The sequence below is a fragment of the Pomacea canaliculata genome, linkage group LG7 (genome assembly GCF_003073045.1).
Source record: "Pomacea canaliculata isolate SZHN2017 linkage group LG7, ASM307304v1, whole genome shotgun sequence".
NCBI lineage: Eukaryota > Metazoa > Mollusca > Gastropoda > Architaenioglossa > Ampullariidae > Pomacea > Pomacea canaliculata.
This window is the reverse complement of record NC_037596.1, coordinates 12,258,739-12,270,770: the sequence shown is the minus strand read 5'-3', so window position 1 is coordinate 12,270,770 and position 12,032 is coordinate 12,258,739. Positions and strand designations below refer to the sequence as shown.

At 34.9% G+C, this 12,032-nt stretch overlaps 1 protein-coding gene across 2 annotated transcripts; it reads left to right on the top strand.

Moving 5' to 3' along the window:
- The first annotated feature begins 4,859 nt into the window (after positions 1–4,859).
- On the top strand, positions 4,860–11,447 carry LOC112569230. 2 transcript variants are annotated; one of them, XR_003100340.1, is made up of 5 exons: positions 4,860–5,027; positions 5,369–5,749; positions 6,575–6,883; positions 7,083–10,159; positions 10,808–11,447. XR_003100340.1 is itself a non-coding variant. In XM_025246963.1 (4 exons), exons 1-4 carry the CDS (start codon positions 4,907–4,909, stop codon positions 7,445–7,447), a joined length of 1,176 nt encoding a protein of 391 aa, XP_025102748.1. In that variant the 5' UTR covers positions 4,860–4,906; the 3' UTR covers positions 7,448–11,447. The 2 variants fall into 2 exon arrangements, 1 of the variants encoding a protein (XP_025102748.1); XM_025246963.1 differs by having other exon boundaries at positions 7,083–11,447.
- Positions 11,448–12,032: the final 585 nt, after the last annotated feature.

Below are 12,032 nucleotides of genomic sequence, written 5' to 3'. Positions count from 1 at the left end.
TAACTCTTTCTTTATGCACTCAACACGGGTGGCCGATTTTGCCCTGCTCACTTGTTACGCAGTATTTACATTGGGCTTATGCATTGTTGTAATTTTTTTAGGCCTTTACAGCTCGTGGTTTAAAAGAAAAAATTAATAAATAAGATAGTTTAGGCCTTTATGAACACAATTATCTCCCTTACATGACGAAGGACGTACGTTTGAACGAAAGTCTCGCCGATATTCTACACTACCTGTCCTTTTCGATGGTACACATTGTGAACATCATGCATCTGAAACGTCAAATAACAAAAGAAAGAACATCCCAGAGGATATTCCTGCTTCACATGAAGGAGAATTTGACCACGAATGGTGTAAAAATGGTTTTCATCTGCTCCCGAATTTTTTGTTTGAAATGTGTTAAAAAAAAAAAAATTTTCCAAACTTCACATAATATACCTAATTTTGGTTGGATTATCATAAAAGTGAGTTCACGAGCAAGATTACGGTAAAATTGTTCCACTTCTACACATTTTGATCTGTCATAATCAATTTAAATTTCTGTTCTATCTTGTTTAGTTATTTTTTAATAATTTTTTGAAAAAGGGTAAATTCATGCGTACAGGGGGGTTTGACCGCCTTTAGCCTTGTGTAAAGAAAGAGTTAAAGCTTTCATAAATCTACTAATTACTAGTGAGATTACAAGAACTTGAACAAGAGTGGAATAAAAAGATTTTTAAACGGTAATGTCTTGATGGCCATTTGTGTGTATAAGAAGTTTTGGATAATATCTGAAAGTAACCAATTAATCTTTAGTACAAAAAGTAAAGTAAATAGGCCTACTGAATAAATCCACGAAGAATAAAACAATGCTCACATTAATAATTTTAACTTGACAAACTCATTTTGTAATTCCACTCACCATTAGATGGCATCACCCTTCGAATCATTCCTCAATCCATGTCTCTTTGGACTGCAGCTGTGCACAAATAGAAATTGTAAGGTAGACTTAAATGCTATTGTACACAATAATAAATTTGTAAATGTAGAGAAAATAATACTTAGATTCACTATTTTTTTTAAATTGTTCGGAAACTTGTCCTTTTAAGTTCATATTGACGTACACCTCAAAGAAATCAAAACCAAAACAAAAACTACACACCAATTAATATACTTCTCAGCTGAAGTGACTGGAAACTTTTTCCCCTTTGGTTCCACTGAGCCAACTCTGAAGATAGCAGCCGTTTTAAAAATTCTCCGTGCACGAGAGGTGCTGAACCTGTTAAAAAATCTTTAGTTGTTTCCACCATGTAAAATACTACAATACAAATGCGAAATAAATTAATTCACTGGATGGGTTATGTTTAAGACATAATGCTCAACCCTACTCCATTGATGAGTTATTAATGGTTGCATGATGAATATAGCTACAAAAGATACCCAGTCTCTTAAATAAACCCTAGTGGGACTTCAGAGAAAATAAATGGCATTAAGTGACTCAAATCACCAAGTTAATTAAGAGTTTAATCAAAGCTGTTCTTTATGAAAGTAAACAATTTAGTGGGTCATAGTTAATAGACACACAGACTGCTCATTTTGACACCATGAAAAGCAAGTGACAGAATTATTTTATAAATAAAATCTATGCATATAAAATACTACATTATTTTGTACTTCATAAAATGTGTATTATTTTTAATGCAAATATTACACTGACCACACATTCTTGTCAGGAGAGTTAACCTGTAAGCTGATGCTATGCCTGCCTGTTTGTTAAATGGTTTATCAAGACTGTAAAGCATACATACATATTAACTGATATATTAGCTAAAGCTAAAGGTAACATTTAAAAAGGTGTCTAGTACTAACACATTATACTTAAATGACATACCACTTTTGTTCTAATTCATTTCTTCATCAGCTCTCTTTCCCCATATTTTGAAGAAGCAGGTGACCTGATTCAGTTTGTGAACTACATTCTGTAGTGCTTTGCTCTGCTCATCAACTTTGCTGAGAACTCTGTTCAAAAATGTATTTGAAATCAAAATGTTACTTTAGTCTTTAAAGTAATGACAAAAAAAACTATGGATGTAAGTCTATTGACAATTTTTTTTAATTAACAGAAAATGTTTAGATGGATATAATAAGGATGTGCATGTAGACCACTAAAAACACAAAACCTGTGCTTGTATAGTGATCCTGATGAAATCATAGAGGGAGACAAAATAAACTTACTGGTAAAATTCACTGAGGCCAGACCTAGTCAGTGTGATCTGCAATTAAAGATTGTTATAATAGTTCTTTTTGTAAATCATGTAAAATAAACTGAAAAATGGCATGCAGCATTTTAAAGACAAAGAAAATATATTGGATCAGATAAGTGATTGTTAGAAAATGACAGACTTTGACAAAGTTCATTGCATAGCATTGGATTTCATACATTTTGTTTTTATTTCAAAGTGTATAAGTACAAAAATAAAATTCTTTCTTTTGCTTTTGCATTAATTTTCCAAAATTTTAGTTGTTCAGAAAAGCAATGTGATTGTCTCGTTGCTTTCCCCTAGAATGCACCAAGACGGACACAACGTTTGGAATCGCAGCACCGCTGTTATTGAGAAAGCAGACGACGAATTTCAAGCATGACTCAATGAGTTCATGTCATAGATTTCAACTTCGAAGTTAATCATTAAATGATACGAGAGATTGTGTGTGTGTACTTTACCTCTTGACTAGTTGATTTGAACCCATCATGCACTGTCCTCTTGCTTCTGCCCAATCGTATTCGCGCCTCAACATTTCGTTTCTGTAATTAGTAAATACGTGCAATTAGTAGGCAAGAGATACGATTAAACAATTTTATTTACAACAAGAAGGATATATGGTTAAACCATTTAAATTATCTACAGCACATATAGAAGACAGCGTCATGTAAAAGCGACTTGCTAGCGGATGTAGTATGTGTGAGACCTGCCGGGTACAACACGTGAAACATTTCACAAAAAAGCACTACAATACTTATATATGATCATAAATTATTCATGACTATCCACTGTTATAAAGTATAGTTGTTTTTAATGGCATCTTTCACTTAACTTTATTAAGACTTACTTCAGAAATCGGCGGTGTTTCACTTGAAGATGGACGTACAGTTCAAAATGTCTGCGTGCCGGTCAAAGCTGAACCGGCCGATGTGACCTCTGATTAACCCGCAGGTACACGTGGGGGAAAAGAGGGGGGAGGGAAAGAGCGGGTGGAAGGATGCGACACGATCACGTGGCTACCAAATCGAGAGCGGCTGAAGAAAAAAAGCGCGATGGACGCGTCAATTTAGGATCGAATTACACGCTTCCCATCCCAAAGTCTCACTTCCCTATCGGGGCCGTTCAAACACCCAAAGCCCATGCAGGCTGGGCAGCTTGCAAGAAATATCTAGTCAAAGAAGCCTAGGCCTGCCCCTGCCATGCACGGAAATTCCCGATTTATATATATAAATTGTTTGTATAACTGACTAGAGTTTCACACTTGGACAAGGGAACAACTGTTAAAATAAAAATGTAAGAAAAGTATAAAGGAGTGTTTTATTATTTGTTGAGAATGAAGTGGTTTATCTTTGCGGCAGCGAGCATTTTTAGTACAACACAGGGATGCAACCGTTAAATAACCGCTGTTCATTCAAATTTTCAAAAGGGCTACTTCCGGTTTTTTTATATTATTATTTGATTTGTAAAAAAAAAGTATTTCAGAAAGTAACAAATAATTTTTAAAAGAACTTTCATTGAGTAGAAGCAATATGATATATTTCTCTTAAGGCAGACTAAACTTTCGCTTAAACTAAATAATAATAAGAAGTGAGTGCTGTGATTGATGCGATTATAGGACTCTTATTGTTACCTCCTTCTACAACAGATTAGGGTAAGGTCTAGCCCGATGGCTGCAAAGCAGGCAAAATAATTTTTCTGGCATTGCCAAGGCAGCTGCAGGAGGGACTAAAAATTTAGTTAATAAAGATGTTTTTTCCCTTGCAATATATATTAATTTTTAAGGAAAATCTATTTCGGAATAGAAAGGAAATAATCAAGTACAGACCGTGGCAAACATTTATTCTTCTTGTCTGCTTGTATTGTAGTAACCCAGCCAGCATCAGCGCCAAACAGGGTGGGAGGGTACACACTGCAGAATTTTTGATGATATTCGATTCTTTCATCCTGACAGGGGTGTTGAGATATTTAGAATATATACATATTCACACACATTCCTATCACCCACCCACCCCACCCCCATCTAACACACACTGACATTCACAGATCATTTTTCAATTAAAAAAAACAAACTCAAACTCAATGTCGATAAAACAGACTCGATCCCTTCTTTGCTGGAAATCACCAAGTCGCATGAGGGTGGGTGAAACCAGCTTCACCTTTATGACATCACCTTTAAGAAATCTGCGATTCATTGCCACTGCATGCGTGATCTTTGATAAACAAGTGACAGCTGTCTGTCGGTCTGTTTATTATGAAAGACAAGCTACAGCTGTCTGTCAGTCTGTCTATTTTGATAAACAAGCTACAGATATACAAAATACAAGAAAAACCAAAAAACTGGGGTCGATTTCAGTGGAACTTTACCATCATTCTCATACAAAAGTAATATGTAGCAAGCAACTATTTGTAAATATGCTATAAAATTAAATTCATTTTTATCATATTTCTGATAATTTATAAACATAAACAAATATACCATTTCATTTAACTCTATCCATGAAGCATGCATACAGTAATGGTACCAGAAAGACAGAATGCCTTCTAGCAAATTCTACAGAAACTTTGACTATGCTTTAACTGAACAAGGAAGCTGAAAGCTTGTCCGGATGCCAGGAGTTTAACAGTAAAGGACTTGCTCAGTCTTCTGGCAAACCTATACTTATATCATGATCACACCGCTGAACCCAGCAAACAGTCGTCTAATGAACCTAAGTATGGAGACATTTTTTCAAGTGTGCTATTTTCTAATACTAGCGAATGTATTCAAGCAAACACTTCCTTGTGAATGTGAGTATTACAATTTTTTATACTAATAACAGACTGATTCACTAAGTATAGGCTTACTATGCTTACATAAACAGATTAAATGTATTTCCGTATATTATATAATATTGAATCATTGAAAGTCTTTTCATGTATATAGAAATATTTTAGTCAAGAAAATGAAATGTACTAAGATTACAAAAATAATAATAACAAAAGCAGTTTCCTCTTCACGAGTGTAGCAAAGAGAAACTATTACTCAGGTTATTTTGTTCTGTTCAGCATTCGTACAAATCAATGAGAGCAAATAACGATGAGAATAATTTTGAAACATCATTAATTTGTTTAATGTTTTGTATTTCCAGATGGAAATATGAACACCGGCGAAGTATTATCTCAAAACGAAGGCAGTTTTTTAAATATTAGTTATCTTCTAAATATTAGTGAAAACTCAGTATCTACAGACACAACACGTCTCTATGTTGAAGTGTGCCAAAATAACAACAGATCACTTCTGTGCGTGTTTATAAGGCCAAAGCAGTCTCAGGACTTCACTGTGAAATATAATAATGTCAGAGATGACACAGTGTGTGTAGCAGAGCGTCGCTACATCACCAGCTCCATGAGGACCTGGGAGATAAAGATTTCACAGCTACTCACTCGGTCCATCACTGCTATATATCTCGACATTCAGGATAAAAGACTACAGAGACAGACAGTGCTGCAGATACCCATTGATGTGACATGTAAGTAATTAGATATACAAATCCATCATTCTATCACTATTTATTATTACTATCACCGATGTTATTTATAAAACTGCACAAAGAGGAACAAAGTACTTTGAATATAAAGTAAGATTATAAGGAGAGACGAAGCAATAAGTTGGAAAGACGAAAGAACTCTAATCAAGAAAAAAACAGTTAAAGGTTCTATTAATAACCGGAAGCACCCAGTCTAGATAGTCATGAAGATAACTCCGATAAAGATGAGAATAGAAAGATTTATTTCAAGATTTCATCAATATGGATGCTATTACATGCACAAAATCACCGATACTCGCATTTTTATAAAACGAAACGGTTAACTGATGACAATTTAGAGTCGACAATTAAGTTGAACGGGTAACATAAAAAATAATGAGAAACATTGCTAAATATGAGAGAAATTTTCAATAAAAAGTTTTATAAATATGAAGAAAGATAATAAAATAGAACTACGAATCTCAGGGATATTTCTGAATAAGTACAGAGATAAAATTTAAAACTTACAAAAATTAGAGCAGAATTTAAACAATGTAAACAAAAATAACTTCGGTAATAGACAAAACAATAAATCGATAAATAATATAAGAAAGGTAAGTAAGTATTATATCTGTTATTAGCATTAAGCCTTTCTCTGTGTGTAAAAGTTGACATTATTACCAATACATACACAAAACTGAGATCTTAAGTAGGCATTAATGCTTCCCACTTTTATTCAGATAAGGCTATTTTTATTTGAACTGTTTGTAAATACATGAAAAAATTAAGGAAATATCCAAATCTATGTTTTCACCTTTGTCTGTACAGACCCACCCATAGTCACTAGTCTGACTGTAGATGGACAAGAAGTAAACAACAAATATCTCATAAATGAGGGTCAGAAGGTCATGGTCTCCTGCTCGTTTGAGAGAGGAAATCCTCCTGTTGCCTTTGGACTTTTTGACAAAAATATGAAGAAGCTCGCTACAGATGTAGACAAAATTGGAGCAGGAATAGTCAGGGGTAAAGGTCATCTAAACATCTCGTTTTCAGTCATCTGTGAAGATGTCTGGCCGACATATCATTGTGAAGGAAGAGAGTCGGAGCAAAATAAATCCGTGTCCTTTCTTGTCAGATGTAAGTAGTACACTAAATAGCTTCTGTCATTGCTTATACTGACTTCTTCTCACCTGTTTCAGAATGCATTGTTTTATTATTATTATTATTTTTTTTTTGCTTTATTTTATTTTATTTTTGCAAAATCACTTTGCTGTGAAAACCTTCTCTTTAGTTATGATTTTGTTTCGGGTATAACAAGTGCCTTGAATGATTGCAGGTGCTCCTCAGTTTGTTGATAGTCCTGTCACACTGGTCACATCAGAAGTCGAGAAAACAAAATTTTATGTCAAAGCCTACACAGCAGCATTCAATGAATGTCGTCTGTCATTACCCCTGTTAGGGGCTACACTAATAGTGAAACTGAGATGTAGTCTTACTGGTGACCCTCCTGATCTGATCTTAAGACTTCACCTTCATGGAAACCTTTCACAAGGAAGCTGGGAAATAATTCTTGGCAATGAAAAAGGCTCTGCAAACACAACAGTCAGAATTATTGAAGAATCTAGTAAGTATATTAAATCATGTTTATTATATAATGACTACACTGGAATTTCAGTTATGCTTATCCTTTACACAGAATAAACTACAAGCTGTTTTTGCTGTTAAAGTTAAAGAGATGATAGTGCAGGAAATTGAATAATAATTAGCCTGTTGTGTGGTTTTTTGTTGCTATCCTCATCTTTGCTGCTATTTAAGAGAAAATAAAGACTAAGAACGGTAAGTTTATGTAATAAAATAATGTAGTCTTATATTTATAATTTATTAGATGTTGGTTTCGAAATATTGCTCTGCTTTCTCTTAGAATGAAGTTCTCTTACATTTTTTCTTGTTTCTGACACGTGTCTTCCAAAGAGGTTACAGCGTCCTCGTGAAGAAATACTTTCCCCTTGGTTTGCTTTATTGTTTATGGAAGTAACCTTTGGAAATCAGTCTGAGTAGGACACGTTGAGTGTGACTAGTAAATATTGCAAAGAAAACCAGTAAGACCGAACCAGGTTATCTGAATTTTATTTTAGATCGTTTCTTTTAACTGATTCTTTAAGATGCTAACGTGTTCAAACATCACAACGACAGTTAATTATTCCAACATCCAAATACTGAATAAGTTGTATGGTGCCTACCCTACTGTATATGCGTTGCCATGGCAATTAAATTGCAACATAACAAGAGTAATATGCTTTAATCGCTTTTAACATTTCTTTGGTTTGTTGTAATGTTTGTCTTTGTTTTTATGTTTTGGCATACACTTGTTATCACAGTTTCTCTGCTATCAATTCAATTAACTTCAAAAGGCCTTCATTGGTCATATTATTTTTTCTCCAGCCTTTAAGCTTGAAGTTTTAGTTTTTGTGGCTTTATATGCCTAATTTTTTTCAGAGTTATTTTGTATTTTCACTCGAAATAAACCGACGGGAAGTAATAGTTTCTATGTTTGAGAAAGTTGATGATGATGTTTTTGAGTAAACATATTGGTATCAGTTCATGAAGTTTAAAAGGTTATCAAGGGTATCCCGGAAGTGACGCGCGTTTTTATCAACGACTTAATTTATTCATCGCGCGGCGCCAATTAACACCTGACCTCACCTGGTAACCGTAGGTTTTCTCGGCGCTAATGATTTGGACTTGCAGCCTACAAGGAGGAACTCTACACCTACTTCGTTGGCGTAAGGTTTTGTGTGTCATACAAAGCATACTTAGTTGCCTCTTTTTGTCTGTTTTTCTGGCTGTGTGTGTCTATATGTATTAGAATATTATAGCTACATAAATCATGCAATGCATTTGTCAAAGTCCAAAGTTCGCAAGGAATGAAAATGTGCGAGATAAGTTTAAAGCAAACAAGAATGGACTTCATGATGTTTTGAACCTCACTACTCAGGGCAAAGTTGATAGCTACTATAACAGACTATAATATCAGTGAACTTAAGTAAAGGGAAAATTAGGAAACATTGAAAAAAACGATGAAAAGAGATAATGAAGTAGAAGCATATAAAGGAATGTAGAAAGAAAAGGACCTAAAAGTAAAATATTGTTAAAGCAAATAAATTGACTGAAAAGTCTAGACAGACGAACAGGCAAGCAAGCGCGCTGAAAAAAAAGCGGAAAGATTGATATACACAATTACAGAGAGAGAAAGACTGTTCTTGTAATCACATTTAGAGTTCATCAACAAATGTTGCCTTGCTCTAACAGAGAATAGGAAGAGTGTTTCCTGGCGATAAGACTCACCAACGAGTACTTAGGTCTTAAAGTCGAGAGTGAAGCTGTTTGTAATAAAATGACAGAGTTGAGGACAGAAGCTTATGTTTGTAATCCCTTGGTTATTGACTTTGATGAGTTAGATGTATTAGGTTCGTTTCTCCTCCGATGACAGTAAAGAGACTGTAGAGATTTAACTGAGTATTAGGAAATGAGGAGACTGTTGCGGTCAACGAAATGCATGAAAATTTTAAATTAACAGAGCAATCACATAGAAATTCTGAAGTACAATTATTTCCAAATTATGAACCTCCCCGACTCGTGGGAGAAAATTAACTAGAAGATCGAGGTACAGATATTTAACGCCGAGCCAGCAACTGCCTCTGTATGACCGTTGAGCAGCCCACCATAGAAATGGTCCGACACTTTGACCAGAAACGGCCAATAACAAAAAAACATGAACAATATCTTTGTATAAATATAAATACATCGCTCGAAAACTAAACTTTCCAAAAAAAACTTTTTAAATTGAATTACACATTTTAAGATATTATAGATTTAAACATATTTTTTGTGAACAAATGAAGCTTAAGTAGAAGTAACGAAAAACACCCGGCATTTGTCTGACGAATGGCGGGAGAATGAGAGAGGAGACTGTAAAGTTTAATGGGGGAAGGGAGACTCTACTAAATATGATAATAGAAGTTTTCTCTTTTCAGTACTCAGCAGGTGAAAAACATAAGAACTGTTTAGTGACACTCACTCATTAGGGACTAATTCTTCTTCAATTTTTCTGTTTTAATGTCATGAAAGAGACTGGATTTTACGTTGATGAATTATCTGATTTACTATTAACTCGGAGACGCCATCATGTGGTAGGAATGCTGACGACTGATGAACAAGACAAAGTTTTATACAACCTACAGTTCGTCCACGATGACCATCGGCATCACAAAAGAACACAGCACGCAGACATCAAAGTCACTACCATCTTCCACCTCTCCAAGTCTACAAACAGAAGATAGTAAAATGTGTAAAGATCAAGGGATGGCTGATGTAAGAATACTGACAGAAAGAGAAACAAAAGAAGATACTTTGGTAATTACTTATCTAAAGTTAGAAATCGGAACCGAATAAAAGTCATCTCACTGAATGAGGCACTGTTCTAGCTTTGATAAACAAGTTTGTAAGTTGTAGTAGGACTTTTTTGTGCACAATGGCTACTTGTGGATAAAGAGTGTGGGCTAAAGCTCTTGAGGTTTCCATTTACTCTGCACTGGTCATGATCATCAACAGATTCGTGACATATCGTGTAGTCAACCCAAGTCATAGACAATATTGCAGTGGATTCCTGCATCAGTTTTCTGTTTTATCTGCGCTAAAAAATATCATCAATTAAGCCTTTGGTCTCTATATCTGTATATATTACAATTTTAGACTACCCTTGTCTTTACTTATATAACCGCACATATTTAATAACAAAAATCTTTTACCTTTTTCACTTGTACAAATTTAATTCGTTGTTCGACAGCATTCCACAGTTGTCATAAAACGTTTATAAATAAGTCTCATGAAGTGATTAGTGATTGTTTTTCTGGTTTGTTAAATGAGTTATCCATGTGTAGCTGAGAAACAAATGCTCCACACACTTCACTACAACCATTTGCTTTCGTGAAATGACTTAGACATTTGTATTAAATATACCTTCTTTTTGTTTTGATAGTTTTGTGATTTAATTCCTTTCAGCAACCATCAGACACATTTCTTGACGGAGCTTAGTATATCTGTATAGTCTGTAACTCAACAGTTGTGTATACCATATCTCCATGTTGAGGCTGACAGATGTCTACATAGTTTTCTTGACACATATTTAATGAAGAATGGCTAAATATCCTGCATTGAGATCTCTTATAGGAAATGTTGGAGTATCTTTGGATGTGGCTGCAGTCTACAGGGTTGATTACCTAGAGCTAGAGTTGCTTCTTTTTCTTTTATTGTAATCTACTAATTAGTCAATAAAATGTTTCACTCGTGTGACAAAAAAAAGTATTTAATATTTCTGTGAGCACTGGTCTGATTTTCTCACCGTTTCCTCCAGCCTTTACCAGGGAAGGAAAGCTTTATTATTATTACTGTTGTTGTTAGCTTTATTGAAATTGACGTGCAAGAAGAACGGAATGAAATATGTGGCTTTTACAGGAACATATATTATTTCCGCGTTGTAACCTTCCAAGTGAAGAAAGATGTTTGACTACAGCCTCTGGTTCACACTTGCCACTGCGATGTTTTATTGCTATCTTATACAAATTATGTAGTTTATATGACACGTAAGTCATCATGGTGTTTTACTTCTCTGAAGGGATGTTAAAAATTGTTAAGTATAATAAAAAGCACAACAAGTAAGACATCTATTAAGGTTTATTGTGTATGTATGTGTCTGTGAAATTTATTGAGCATGTGTGTGTGTGTGCACGCGCGCGCATGTCTAACAGAGAAATAGTGAGTGTGTTCCAAGGTTCCTATCTGTACTTGAAATCTTATTACACTCATCCACGACAAGCACGAGTACTTCCTGTAAGCAATTATCTCTAGTTCTACATCTTGCACATACATGACTACTTCCACGAACGAATTTACGATCGTAAGAAGCTTTCTTTCAAACAGCCATAGTAGGACTCACTGACATCATCATTTTGATCATCACTTTCTTATTAAGGGAACGACTGGAGCTGGGAGTGGAGGGCAGGTGGAGGGGTGAGGGACTCGTAAGGGCGGACCCTTTGGATGGATGGGATCACATGGCAGCCTCACCTTCCTCTCTTGTTTCCCATTGAAAAACTACAGCTGAGTTTAGAGACAACAACATTGACTGCCCCACTATTATTAGATTTAAATGGTTTTCATGTCTTGAGGAGGAAGGGTCAGAATGATGATACAGATAGCAGTGAAACTAAGAGCATTTTTTGGTCTA

Bases quoted from the DNA above. Each gene is read 5' to 3' on its own strand.
- LOC112569230 (XM_025246963.1), top strand. From the start codon at position 4,907: ATGATCACACCGCTGAACCCAGCAAACAGTCGTCTAATGAACCTAAGT. The intron at 5,028-5,368 runs GTGAGTATTACA...TTGTATTTCCAG, and splicing joins GCAAACACTTCCTTGTGAAT to ATGGAAATATGAACACCGGC. The intron at 5,750-6,574 runs GTAAGTAATTAG...TTGTCTGTACAG, and splicing joins GATACCCATTGATGTGACAT to ACCCACCCATAGTCACTAGT.